The sequence below is a fragment of the Coturnix japonica genome, unplaced genomic scaffold (genome assembly GCF_054131305.1).
Source record: "Coturnix japonica strain WE unplaced genomic scaffold, WE-NBRP24 Scf061, whole genome shotgun sequence".
Lineage (NCBI taxonomy): Eukaryota > Metazoa > Chordata > Aves > Galliformes > Phasianidae > Coturnix > Coturnix japonica.
In genome coordinates this window covers 440,550-453,191 of record NW_028188964.1, presented here as the reverse complement: position 1 = coordinate 453,191, position 12,642 = coordinate 440,550, and the positions used below count along the sequence as shown (strand labels likewise).

Here is a 12,642-nt window from a genome sequence, read left to right as displayed (position 1 = left end):
GGGGTCGTATTGGTTCCTATGGGGTTCTATGGGGTCTTATGGGGTCCTATTGGTTTCTATGGGGTTCTATGGGGTCCTATTGATTCCTATGGGGTCTTGTGGGGTCCTATTGGTTCCTATGGGGTCTTATAGGGTCTTATGGGGTCTGTGGGGTCCTATGGAGTCTATGGGGTCCTATGGGGTCTTATAGGGACTTATGAGTTCTATGGAGTCCTATGGGATTCTTATGGGGTCCTATTGATTTTTATGGGGTCCTATGGGGTCTATAGGGTCTTATAGGCTCCATCCCCCCCATATACCCCATACCCCCCCCAATAACACCAGACCCTGTCGCTCTTCCGCCATCTTTATTCTCATCCAACCGCATCCATCATCTCCCCCTCCCCCCCACCCCCGGCCACACATCGACCCTCGTTAATCCCATAATTAACCCCTTAATTAACCTCTTAATTAATGCCTTAATTAACCCCCCCCACCCCCCCATATTAACCCCATCGGAACGAAGGAAGAACAAGACGCCGACCAATCGGGCACCAGCTTCGTTAACGTGTGCGCATTAATTATTTATGCAAGTGAAGGGGGTGTGGCTTTGTCAAACCCCACCACGCCCAATCAACTAACATTGAGAACTCATTAGCATATGATTATATATTCATGAGCCATTGGCCTGATTTGCATAGCCCCGCCCCCTTTCCCGGTCCCTGTTATTAAGTGGTAATGAGGCCTCGATTAATGGATTAATTAATTAATGGCAGGTCATTAATTAATTAATCATCAATTAACTAATTAGGGGGGGGCGGAAGTCTCTCCGTCGTCGATATGGACCTGGAAAGAGAAAAGATGGAGTTAATTAGGGTTAATTAGCCTAATAATTAATAATCAATTAATAATTAATTAATCATCCTAATCAATAGCCGGAATAATTAATTAATAGACTGAATAATTAATAGCCCTAATAATGGCATTAATAGCCCTAATAATTAATAGCCCTAATAATGGCATTAATAGCCCTAATAATTAATTAATAGCCCTCATAATTAATTAATAGTCCTCATAATGGTATTAGTAGCCCTAATAATGGCATTAATAGCCCTAATAATTAATTAATTAATAGCCCTAATAATTAATAGCTCTAATAATTATTAGCCCTAATAATCCCTATTAATCCCTATTAATTCTATTAATCCATATTAATCCATATTAATCCCCTAATAAACCCTATTAATCCCTTATAATCCCCATTAATCCCCCATTAAACCCCATTAAACCCTCATTAAACCCCATTAACCCCCATTAAACCCTATTAACCTCATTAACCCCATTAACCCCATTAAATCCCATTAATCCCCATTAAACCCCATTAAACTCCCATTAAACCCCATTAACGTCCATTAACCCCCATTAACCCCCATCGATCCCCATTAACCCCCTAAGAAACCCTATTAATCCCTATTAACTCCTATTAATCCACATTAAACCCCTATTAAACCTTATTAATCCCTATTAATCCCCTATTAATCCCTATTAATCCTCTATTAATCCTCTAATAATCCTATTAAATTACTAATAAATCCCTATTAATCCACATTACACCCCTATTAATTCCGTTTAATTCCTATTAATCCCCATTAAACCCCTATTAAACCTTATTAATCCTTATTAATCCCTATTAATCCCCTATTGATCCCTATTAATCCTCTATTAATCCTCTAATAATCCTATTAAATTACTAATAAATCCCTATTAATCCACATTAAACCCCTATTAATCCCTATTAATTCCTATTAAATCCCTAATAAACCCCCTTATACCCGCATTAAACCTCATTAATCTCCAATAAATCCCCTATTAATTCCAAATAAATCCCTATTAATCCCCATTACAACCTATTAATCCCCTATTAATCCCTATTAATCCCTAATAAATCTCTATTAATCCCCATTAACCTCTATTAATTCCCTATTAATCCCTATTAATCTCTAATAAATCCTTATTAATCTCCATTAAAACCCCATTAACCCCTATTAATTCCATGTTAACTCACTTATAACCCCTATTGACGCCTATTAATCCCTATTAATCCCTAATAAATCCCTATTAAACCCGTATTAAGCCCCATTAATCCCCTATTAACCCACTAATAACCCTTAATAACCCCTATTAATTCCCATTAAACCCCCATTAACCTCCATTAAACCCCATTAAACCCCCATTAATTCCTAATAAATTACTATTAAACCCCTATTAATCCCTATTAATCTCTAATAAATTCCCATTACACCCCTAATAATCCCTATTAAACCCCTATTAACCCGTATTAATCCCTATTAATCCCTATTAACTGCTATTGATCCCTAATAAATCCCTATTAATCCCTAGTAAACCCCATTAAACCCCATTAACTCACCTTTAACCGCCCCCCAAGCCCCCATATTAAGGGGGGAGGTCACATCTGCCCAGATGAGCCCCCCCGTCCCCCATGGCCGAATGGGACCCAACGCAGCCACCCCTGGTGGTACACGCTTTGTCTTGCAGGAGAAGCAGCTCATTGCCCAGCTGGAAGAGCAGCTGAAGGCTGAGACAGAGGAGATCGAGGTAGTGTGGTGGGTTGAGGGAAGGGGTGGGGGGCTGCCCACCCCCATGTTGTGGACCTGGAGCTCATGTTTTTGTCTTCCAGGTGCTGCACAGAGAGAAACAGCGCCTGCGAGAGGAGCGGGAGGAGCTGGAGCTGGAGGGTGCCTGGTGAGTGGGACCCACCCATGGGACCCTGCACCCCACGCCTGCACACGGGGGTCTCTGACACACCTGGGGCAGCAATGGGACTGCAGTGCTGCTGGAGATGGGGCTCTGGTTACTGCACGGTGTGGCAGAGCAGCCCCATCCCAGCCCTGGGGGGTGGGCACACAGTGCTGGGGAGCCCCCCGTGGTGATAGACTCCAACCAAGCCTTGTTCAACACAGGCAACAGCATCAGATGGAGCTGGAGGTGGAGTGTGAGCCTGGGGCTGTGCTGCCGGAGCTGGTGGAGGCACAGCTGGTAAGGGGCAGAACACACAGCACCCTCACCCCATCCAACAGGGGTCTCCCCATCCAACAGTGGTCTCCCCATGCAATGGGGTCTCCTTGAGGACAGGGCTCCTTCCAGCACTGTTGTGCTGCTGGGCTCCCGAGTCCTGCATGATCCCCCTGCTGTGCAGCAGACCCTGACCTCCATCTCTGCCCCATCTTCACCTACAGAAGAAGGAGCGGGCGAGGAGACGTGGGTTCTCCTTCTGGATGGACGTCCTTCTGGGCTGTCACAGAACTGCTTTGTCCTCTTGCTGCTGAAAGGAGCCAACCAGGAGCAGGGAATGGATGCACAGGACCTCAACTCTGACCCGCAGGAAAACTCAGGACAATGGAATGTAGTCTGCCAATCTTTTACCAGTTCAGAGACTTTAAGACTCATTATTGTGAAGCCTTTTAAAATATTTATTTATATATATATATATATACTATAAGACTACTCAGTTATACTGTCAATCATCTCGGAAAGTTCAAGATGGAGTTCATCCACATCCTTCTCCAGCTCCAAGCCATATTGTCCTTCCATTTCCTCTAAGAATTCCGAGATGAACTTTTCAAGGTCATCTTCTACAGCCTTGGTGAGCAGGCTGACCTCCGGCAGGGCTGGAGCAGCAGTCTGGAAAGAAGGAAGACAAAGTCAATGATTGCTCAGGAGATCCTTCCTCTGCAGCACTTCTCCTTCAGCACTGCTGAGCCTTAACCCAACATGGGGGCCAAGGGGCTCCTGAAGGAAGTTAACAGTAAGCCTGACCAGGACAGCACTGACACTTCCTCCCCTCCTTACCAAAGCTGCTATTTTAGCCTTTTTAGCTGGAGGCTCCTCTTCTTCAGTGCTTCTCCGAGGATTCACAGCTGCCACAGCAGAAGGAGAGATCTCAGCAGCCTTCCGCTTCCTTGCTCGCTTCGTGGGGCTGCTGGCTTTGCCATCCCAAGGCTTCACACAAACGTTGCCCTTGGCTACAGGAAGAAGAGAGAGCTGGTACAATTGTGCCTCGAGAGGAGTCCAGGTTGTCCTGTCATTCCCACAGCTCTTCTCCACAGTTAAATACATCCGGCCAGCAAAATTACATTGCTCTTTCCACAAATCTCAGCAATATCTTCCACAGTAAGTGCTGCATACCAACAGTCCGACCAAAGGAACAAAGAAACTGCACAGCTACACCATATTATAACCCAGACAAGGGAAACAGCCCTACAGCAGGAGAAAGCAATACATGGTCCCTCTAGAGAAAGGAAAAAGCAGCAGCTACAGACAAGAGTGTGCAACCAGACGCTGTGCAAGCCACAACAGACCCACAAAATACATCCAGGGGTTTATCACACAGGTAAGTCTGCAGCTCAGTGCCACTGTCTGTCCCTCGTTCTCAAGCTGAAGTCTGGCTGGAAGGAACACAAGTGAACTAAGAAAATAAGCATTTCCCTTTCTAGCACTAAGCAAAGGCACGCACCCACCATGAGCACTCAGGTCCCTTTACTTCCGAGGACCACCTCACACTCAACACTCATTCATAGTTCTCTGCTCCTGAGGTTGGGCTGATGGTTTCCCTGGCAATGCTGGTGCCCACCGTGCTGAGATTTCACTTAGGCCTTTGCAAGCTGATAAGCTGACCATGAAGGGTGGATTCAGGACTGCTAAGCTCTGCACTTTTACCTTGGACTGTTTCTTCAGCAGCAGCCGGCACAGCAGCCACTTTCTTCTTCAGCTTCTCCGGTTGTCTCAGCTGCAGCTTCTCCTTTATTGTCCCCTCAAGGCTCTTTGCTTGAGCTCTAGAATTTGGTGTACTCTGATCCCAGGGCTAAAAAGAAATAAAGTAAGTGCAAAATCAGAACAAACACCAGGGGGAGTGTATGAAGGAAATCAGTTTGGAGATACTGCAAAAACGGCTGCACCTGGAACAGTACATTCCTGTCACTTGGGTCACTGACCCTTTCATAAATGCCTGCATATAACAAGATCCATGCTTTGCTGTGAAAACACTGTTTCAAACGTGTGCAATTAACAAAGCAAGCTCGTTTAAATCAGCGCAGTACTGGAGTTGTTACCTACCACATTCTATCTGAGCAACAGAAAGTCATTCCTGTTCCCCTACACAACATCCACCCACAGTCTGATTTCCCTGAACACGAAGCCGTCGTGGCCTTTTTGTATCCAGTGCCCCCCACGTTAACCTCACAAGTTGTACCTGGTGCCAGCAGGGTTACTGCCTCACTGCCAGATACAATCAGATCAATTCTGAGTTTGAGGAGTGCAAAGCTGTCTGGGAAAGCCATTGAAAGTATCAGGATTGTGAAACATGGCTGCAGCTCTTCACCAAAGGCAGGAAGGTAGGAATGCACTCATGATGGTGGCACATGGTGAGCAGTGAGACATGAGAACATGTGAAGAAATTGTGTCAATGTGTCCATCTTCAGAAGGGACTCACCTCTGCGGGTGCAGAGACAGCTTTGGGAGCAGCCCTGCTCCATTCCGCAGTCTTTTCCTCTTCTCTTCCAGGTGCTTTAAAACAAGGAAAAAGAAAATCACTTGGTCAACAGCAAGCATAGAAAGAAACCTGAGTGCCAGTGTTTCCTCCATGTGCTTATTTCCTCACATTCAATAACAAAGCACAGACAGAGGCGACATCACGCAGTCCATACAGTATCCAAGCTCTTCCCTCCTTCACATGCTGTCTCATCACAAAGCCTTTCACCTCCCCAATGAATAACTCACCCCCTGACCTTTCTGACAGAGGTTGGCCCCCATGTTGAGGAGTCAATCCTTGCTTTACAAACACATTTACATATCGAACTAAGCAACACACGCCAAAGATGAAGGCAACCTTGGCATCAACACACAGAACATGCCACACCAAAAACATGGCAGAAAGAAAGTACAGGAGAAACTGAATTACAAAACCTCACAGCGAATGAATTTTCCAGAATGAAGCAGGCAGACACCACGGATTCAATGGAAAAACACATGGATGGACATCCTGGCACTTCCTGCCTTTGCATGTTGTAAGAAACAGCCCAGGCAATTCTAAGCAAACTCCATTTGCTTGACAGGGGAAGCACTTCGGCAGAGCAGACAGTGAAGCACCTCCTTACCTGCTGGATTTGCGATCTGCTGCATCCGCAGGGCTTTCTCCTGCTTGATTTCTTCCAAGGTTTTAATATGAACTTCTTCCAATCTCTTGATTTTACGCCGTGGCTCTTCCAGTTTCACTTTACCCGGCCCAGGTGGAGGGAAAATTCTCTTGTTCTTGCATTTACCCTCAGCTCTCTTGTCAGTAAGAAGCTCTTCTACTTTTTGCTTCTCTTCCTCCAGTCCTTTGTGTTTCCTTTCAGCCAGGGCTTCTGAGTAGCTTTTGATGTGAACTGCAGGGGAAGGCCTCACCCTGGAGCTGGGATCCTCCACCTTACAGCACCCTTCTGCCTGGGGGGCAGCTGGGGTTTCTCCTCGCTGATTCGCTCTCTCAAGACGGATCTCTTCCAGAGTTTTGACATGGATCTCCCCTGCTGGCTTGGCACCCTTCTCTGCCATCATCAAGAAAGGAGAAGCATAATGATTAAATGAGAGTCCAACGAGAGCTTAAGTTTGCAGATTTGTCATAATATAACAGAATATGAGTGTTCCCAACAGCACATCACAGGACAGCTTCACTCTGCAGTTTTCTCTCCAAAGCCACCTGTCCTATATTTTGAAAACCAGTCCGATTTTTCCCTTTCAAATTAACATTTAGGGCTCTGTGGAAGTGGTCTAAATTCATGAGAAGGAAAAAGGGGAAAGCAGGTGTAATACCTAGTTATTATCTATCTGAGCACAAGTATGTCCCTGTCTCTCCTTCAGAGACTTCATGCCTTGAACTACAGAACGGAACAAACCAGGGATGCTGCATAAATGCCAGCTCTGTGCTCACGTTTCAAAACGGGGCAGGGAAAGGAACTTCAAATCCCAGTGATGAAGACTTCAGCAAGCACGCAAAGAGAACGCTCCCAGGAAAGAACAAGCAGAAAGCCTAGAGAATCTGTGCAGCAAACACCAAGGACCATTTACCTCTCCTTGGTGCTCTGTCAATCTTGATCTTCTTCCCCAGCCTTTCTGCAAGGCTGCGTTTCGGCAGAAGGCCACTGACATCAGCTACAGAGAGAAAACAACAACATTCCTAAGATAATTCCTTTGGAGAAAGATTTTTACAACAGTCAACCACAAACTGTGGTTTCTCCAAGTGTATGTTTTCAAATTCACCTTCCAGCTGCTACACTTGTGTGCCACATGGAGTCATCACAGACCCACGACACATTTTCCTCCCTCCTGCTTCAGCAGTGCCCTCCCATTTGCGTGGAGGCAGCCAAACAGCAGCTCACAAGCAGCCCTTACCTACAAAGGATTCCTGTTTTCCAGGTTTATCAGCAATATTCAGTCGAATCACGGGCTTCTCCCCTAAAACAAAGAAAAACAAAGTGCTTATTTGTCAGAAACCAACAGAATTACTGTCTTGTGAGCCCATTTCCCACCCAAAACAAATACACCCAAAAGACACCACTTTGACAGCCCTGACAGAAAATAATATTGCAACTGTAATGCACTCAGGGTAAGTCCCAATTGTAATTTATCCATTCCACTTAGGAGCCACCAAATGGAAACAAAGGTACTCCTCATTACCCTGCTTTGCAGACAGCGTCACAGTTCTGACCAGTGTCCGCACATTCTCCTTCTTAGGCACAGGAACAGTCTGGGATTGGAGCAGATGAGCAGGAGCTCCTGAAGGCCCTTCTGATGCAAGTGAACAAACAGACAGTGTTTACAACAAGAAAAAGAAAAGCCACTGCCAACAACAAAAGCAAACCTGACAGAACTGTCACAAAGACCAAAGCGCATTTCTTACTCACTACTGTCCAATGTGCAACAACCACTGCACAGCTCTATTCCCCAACACAGTGCCAGCTATCTGAGTATTATCAGAAGGATAACAAAGTAGGGCATATGAACTCACCACTTTGTTGTTTGGTTTTATCCTTTTGTTTCTTCAGTTTGATCTCTTCAAGTGTTTTTATTCCAAAATTCAGACTGTCATCTGGGAACACAGAGCAGTGAATGAGACTGAAGGACAGAGGCACACGCTGAGGACCACAGCTCTGCAAACTGCCTCCTGCTCAGAAGCATGCAGAACAAACCCTGTCAGCTCTCCCCACAGCTAAGAGCACCATGGACCTGATGTCTGTCTGCTGCCCTCCTTTCATCCTTCTGGATATTAAAAGTAGGCTTTATCCCTTACTTTATCCCATCCACATGACATTAGATTCCTCTATCAGCAAATGTGGCTTTCACCACTGGTTGGAAAGATGCACATACAGGCACTTAAACTCCATGCTGTGGCCTCGTCGTGCTCTAATGCTCTAAACAAAGGAGTTTACCTTCCTAATCTGAAAGGCACATGAAGTTACGAGGTAGGAACAAGATCATGGAAATAGCCGAGTCCATTCAGCAACCCTATGTTCTGTTGTGTTTGTACAATAAATTGCTTTGGAGTTAATTGGCAAGTGCTTCTGATTAATCCTGGAATACCTTGTTTTGTATCAGCATTAGATTTCCTAATGGAAATGATCCGCAATCCATGATGGTTTTCTTTAGCTGGTTGCTGGACAGGTGTTTTTATTTCTTCTCCCTCCTTAGAAAGCTGGTCTGTACAAGGAAAGAAAAAATCAGCCTCTTCAGGTACGCGGTAGGAATTCAATCAGATTTCCCACATTTATGTAGCTCATACAATGACACTTCAGCCCACAGTTAATATTCTTAAGTACAAATGTAAGTGACTACAGATGGGTTCTTTATTTAAACTGCTACACTTACCTGGTAAACACATAGAAGCAGCCTAAGTGAATAGAGTAACTACTAGAGAACCAGGAAATCAACCACACTCACCATCACCTTTGTCATCATCTGCAGAATTGATGACAACGGGAGGATGTGTCGGGCTTGGGACATTCTCTGAGTTTTCCACTTCCATCACTTCCAATGACTGTGGAGAGGGATCGGACTGCACGGAAAGCTTGCTCTGCTGCACTGTTATCTGAGCTGCCCTCGGATCGTCACCTGCAGACTCTGGTGGACTTGGCAGCGTAGCTACAGGAAGAAAAGGATCAATTTAAAACTTTGATCCTAACCTTACAACCACTGCACAAAGATGGCAGGCAAGGCTGAAAACCCGCACAGATAAATGCTGAGTCTCCAGTTGCCCATCCAACTGGCTACTGGGTGAACAAGGAAATCCCCCCCTACACAACATTCACCCAGTAAAAGCTTAAATTCAGGAAAACAATCTGCAAGGCAAAGGCCACAGGAGCAAAAAGAAGGTGAGCATGCAAGAAAAAACTGAAATATCAGAAGCACATAAATTTGAGCTGTGCTCCTATCTATCATCTTCCCAGCTTTCTTCATTCAATCAGTCACTCAGGAGCAGTTGTTTCAAAACATTGCCCTCCTCAACACTGGTCAAACTCTAGTAACATCACCCTGACTCAGCACGGAGCCCCTGGGCTGCACGGCTGCAAGCCCTCCAATGGAGCCCCTCCTTCAACACCACGAGTGACAGCAGTGAGTAACCCCAACACATTTGTCTGACCGCTGCAGGTCTTCAAGCTCACCCACCTGGACAACCTCAGCAAAGACAGCGATCTTCCAAGCCTTGCAGTTCACTTCTCCTGTAGGCTGAACCAACACTGAATCCGTCAATTAAGAATAACGGGGTAGGAAGAATTTTCCTCCTCACTTTGCCAATGTCAAATTCTGTAAGTTGGAATTTCTGGTCTTCAAGGTTTCTTCACCTATGAAGAAAACACTAAAACCTTCCCCTGTCTTTGTTACCTGTACAGCAAAAGCATGCCAGTGCGTATCAATACACAAATCCACACACATGTGCCTGAATACGGTAACTCAGCACTGCATGGAGCTGCAGCACGTTCTGCTCAGCCACAACAAGGGTTTGGGTTGTTGTTTTTTTTTCTTTTCTGATGTAAAAATCAAATATTTTGGTATTTTAGGTTTGTTTTGTTGGTTTTGGTTTTTCTTAAGGTATCAAATGCAGTAAAACCTACAACCAGGACAGACAGAAGATTAAATTCAAGTGATTCGGAACTCTTTCATTAAAGTGCTGCACTTTTCTGTGCTAAGCATTTCCTACAGTCAGTAAGGAAAGGCTGGAACCTTTTACTCACACAAACACTAGTGAATTTTCCAAAAAAAAATGTTTTTTTTCAGGGAATTTTCCCAAATCTAAACTAAAGAGAGGAGAAGTCGGGCTCTCAAGTTAGTTGCTGGACTGACTGCATGACAAAGGGAACAAAAACAGCAGTTAAGGACAAAGTTTCCTTCCCTCCTCCAATACTGATAGAAATGCTGCCTTTTTACCTTTAGTACCTTCACAACAGATTGGCAGATTCCTACGTTCCTAAAGACCTCAATGCTGCTCGGCACAGACACCGGGCACCAACTGTCACTGGACTCTGCACCGTGGAACACGCACACAGCTCAGCACTTCTGTTCTCCTCACAATTGGAAGGGTTCTAGAATCGGGAGCATGAAGCGGACTAGAAATACCTCACATCCCTCTGCTCCTTACGAGCCCTTCCATTTTAAAACAAGATAACCCCAGACACATCTGTTAGCACAGCAGCCCAAATGCTAACCAGAACACACAGTGTGTAACGCCGAAAGTACCAGTTTAATGCCATGCCACAAACCCTATTTAATGGTGCAGGTGACCGCCCCTATCAGATACCCGTGACCTCCCTGACTCCAGCCCTGGTGCACGCAGGCACCACCTGCCCAATACCCAACATCTCCCCCCTCTTTATCATCTCCAGCCCCTGTAAAGGTTCCCCCACGTACTCCCTGTTACTCCAAAGGTGATTTGCACATTTAAGGCTATTCCGCAAATGAATCAAACATTAAACATATGCAAAAAACAATTAAGCTGTCATAATAACATACCAAAGTGATGCAGCTGTAGTGCCTACAATCCTGAAAGCACACAACAGCAATCTGCCTAACAATTGTGAAATGCTGTATGGCAACACTTAGTCAACTTGTAGAGAACAGTGCATTCAAGTTCAAGATAACAGCACAGTACACAATGGAGTTACAACTTTTCCAAGTTCAATGTAACACTGTTGTACAGAATCTTCGTGGCATTCCAGTTCTGTCCAGTGTGCATTATAATGTCACACTCCATAACCAGATAAGAAGACAAAACCATACTGGCTGTGCAGAATCGTTCTGAATGTCCACCACTGGGGGATTACCCAGGAACCCGGCAGCCCGCTCGACCCCGCTCCCGCACAGCCCCCACCCCCAGCAACATCCCCCCAAACACTGACAAACTGTGACACCCCACACAATGAACAAACGTTTACAAACTTCTTACAATGGGACCCCAAAGGGGCCCATCAGCCCCCGCCGGGCCCCCCCCGTGCCCCCATGAGGTGCCCCCCACCCAACGCTCCCCCGGTGCCAGCCCCACCCCACAGCAGCACCACCGACCCCACACGGCAGCAGCCCCAGACGCCGCCGCCCCACAGGGCAGACGAGGCGGCTCCAATGGGGGGGGATAAAGGGGGGGGTCGGGGGATAAAGGAGGTGGGGGACGGGGCTGGGGGGGGGAATGGAGCACGGACGGCAACGGGAGCACGGCCCTATAGGGGAGCACGGCCCTATAGGGGCGCATGGACGGCTATGGGAGCATGGCCCTATAAGGGATCACAGCCCTATATGGGATCACAGCCCTATATGGGATCAGGGCCCTATATGGGATCAGGGCCCTATAGAGGAGCACGGCCCCATAAGGGAGCATGGCCCTATAGGGGAGCACGGCCCTATAAGGGAGCACAGCCCTATATGGGATCAGAGCCCCCTATGGGATCAGGGCCCTATAAGGGATCACGGCCCTATATGGGAGCCGTGGTGCGACTCCATGGGGCTGCCGGCCCTGCTGAGGGCTCTGCTGCGGGAACGGAACCATAGGACCGGACTGAATGGAACGGACCAAACTGGGACAGGACAGAACGGAACGGACCGAGCCGGGACGGGACAGAACCGAGCGGACCAAACCGGGACGGCAGGTATGGGAATGGGGTGGGGGGGGCAACGGCAGGGGGGGGCAATGTGACCGGGGGGTCACCTGGAGTCAGTGTCACTGGGGTCGCCATCATGGGGGTGTCACCGTATTGGGGGGGGTCACCATTACTGGGGTCACTGTCATGGGGGGGGGTCAACATAATGGGGGTCACCTGGGGTCATTGCCACTGGGGTCACCATATTGGGGGGGGTGTCCCCATCCCTGGTCGCCATTTGCCATGTTCCACCATGTCTGTGTGTGTCCCCAGGTGTGTCGGTGTCACCACGGCTCAGCACAGCGTCAGCAGGACCTCCCTTATCAGCAGGACCCCCCCCATCCCCCCATCCCCCCTTATCACCATGTCCCCCCCTATCACCACCAAGGCCCTCCTTCTCACTATCACGACCCACTATCGCACCACCACAGCGCCCCCTGTCGGCCCGCCCCCCCTTATCAGCCCGCCCCCGTTTCCCGTCCCCGTT

The 12,642-nt window shown here is 47.2% G+C and overlaps 1 protein-coding gene across 1 annotated transcript; it reads right to left on the bottom strand.

Annotated features, from left to right (window-relative positions):
- Positions 1-3,459: 3,459 nt before the first annotated feature.
- On the bottom strand, positions 3,460-9,176 carry LOC146751818 (zinc finger CCCH domain-containing protein 11A-like). The gene is made up of 11 exons (XM_085533573.1): positions 8,971-9,176; positions 8,614-8,730; positions 8,042-8,122; positions 7,711-7,821; positions 7,426-7,488; positions 7,102-7,185; positions 6,153-6,581; positions 5,489-5,562; positions 4,717-4,861; positions 3,850-4,022; positions 3,460-3,681 (listed from the first exon to the last, which is right to left on the bottom strand). The coding sequence occupies exons 1-11, from the start codon at positions 9,053-9,055 to the stop codon at positions 3,502-3,504; spliced, it is 1,542 nt and encodes a 513-aa protein (XP_085389699.1). The 5' UTR covers positions 9,056-9,176; the 3' UTR covers positions 3,460-3,501.
- Positions 9,177-12,642: the final 3,466 nt, after the last annotated feature.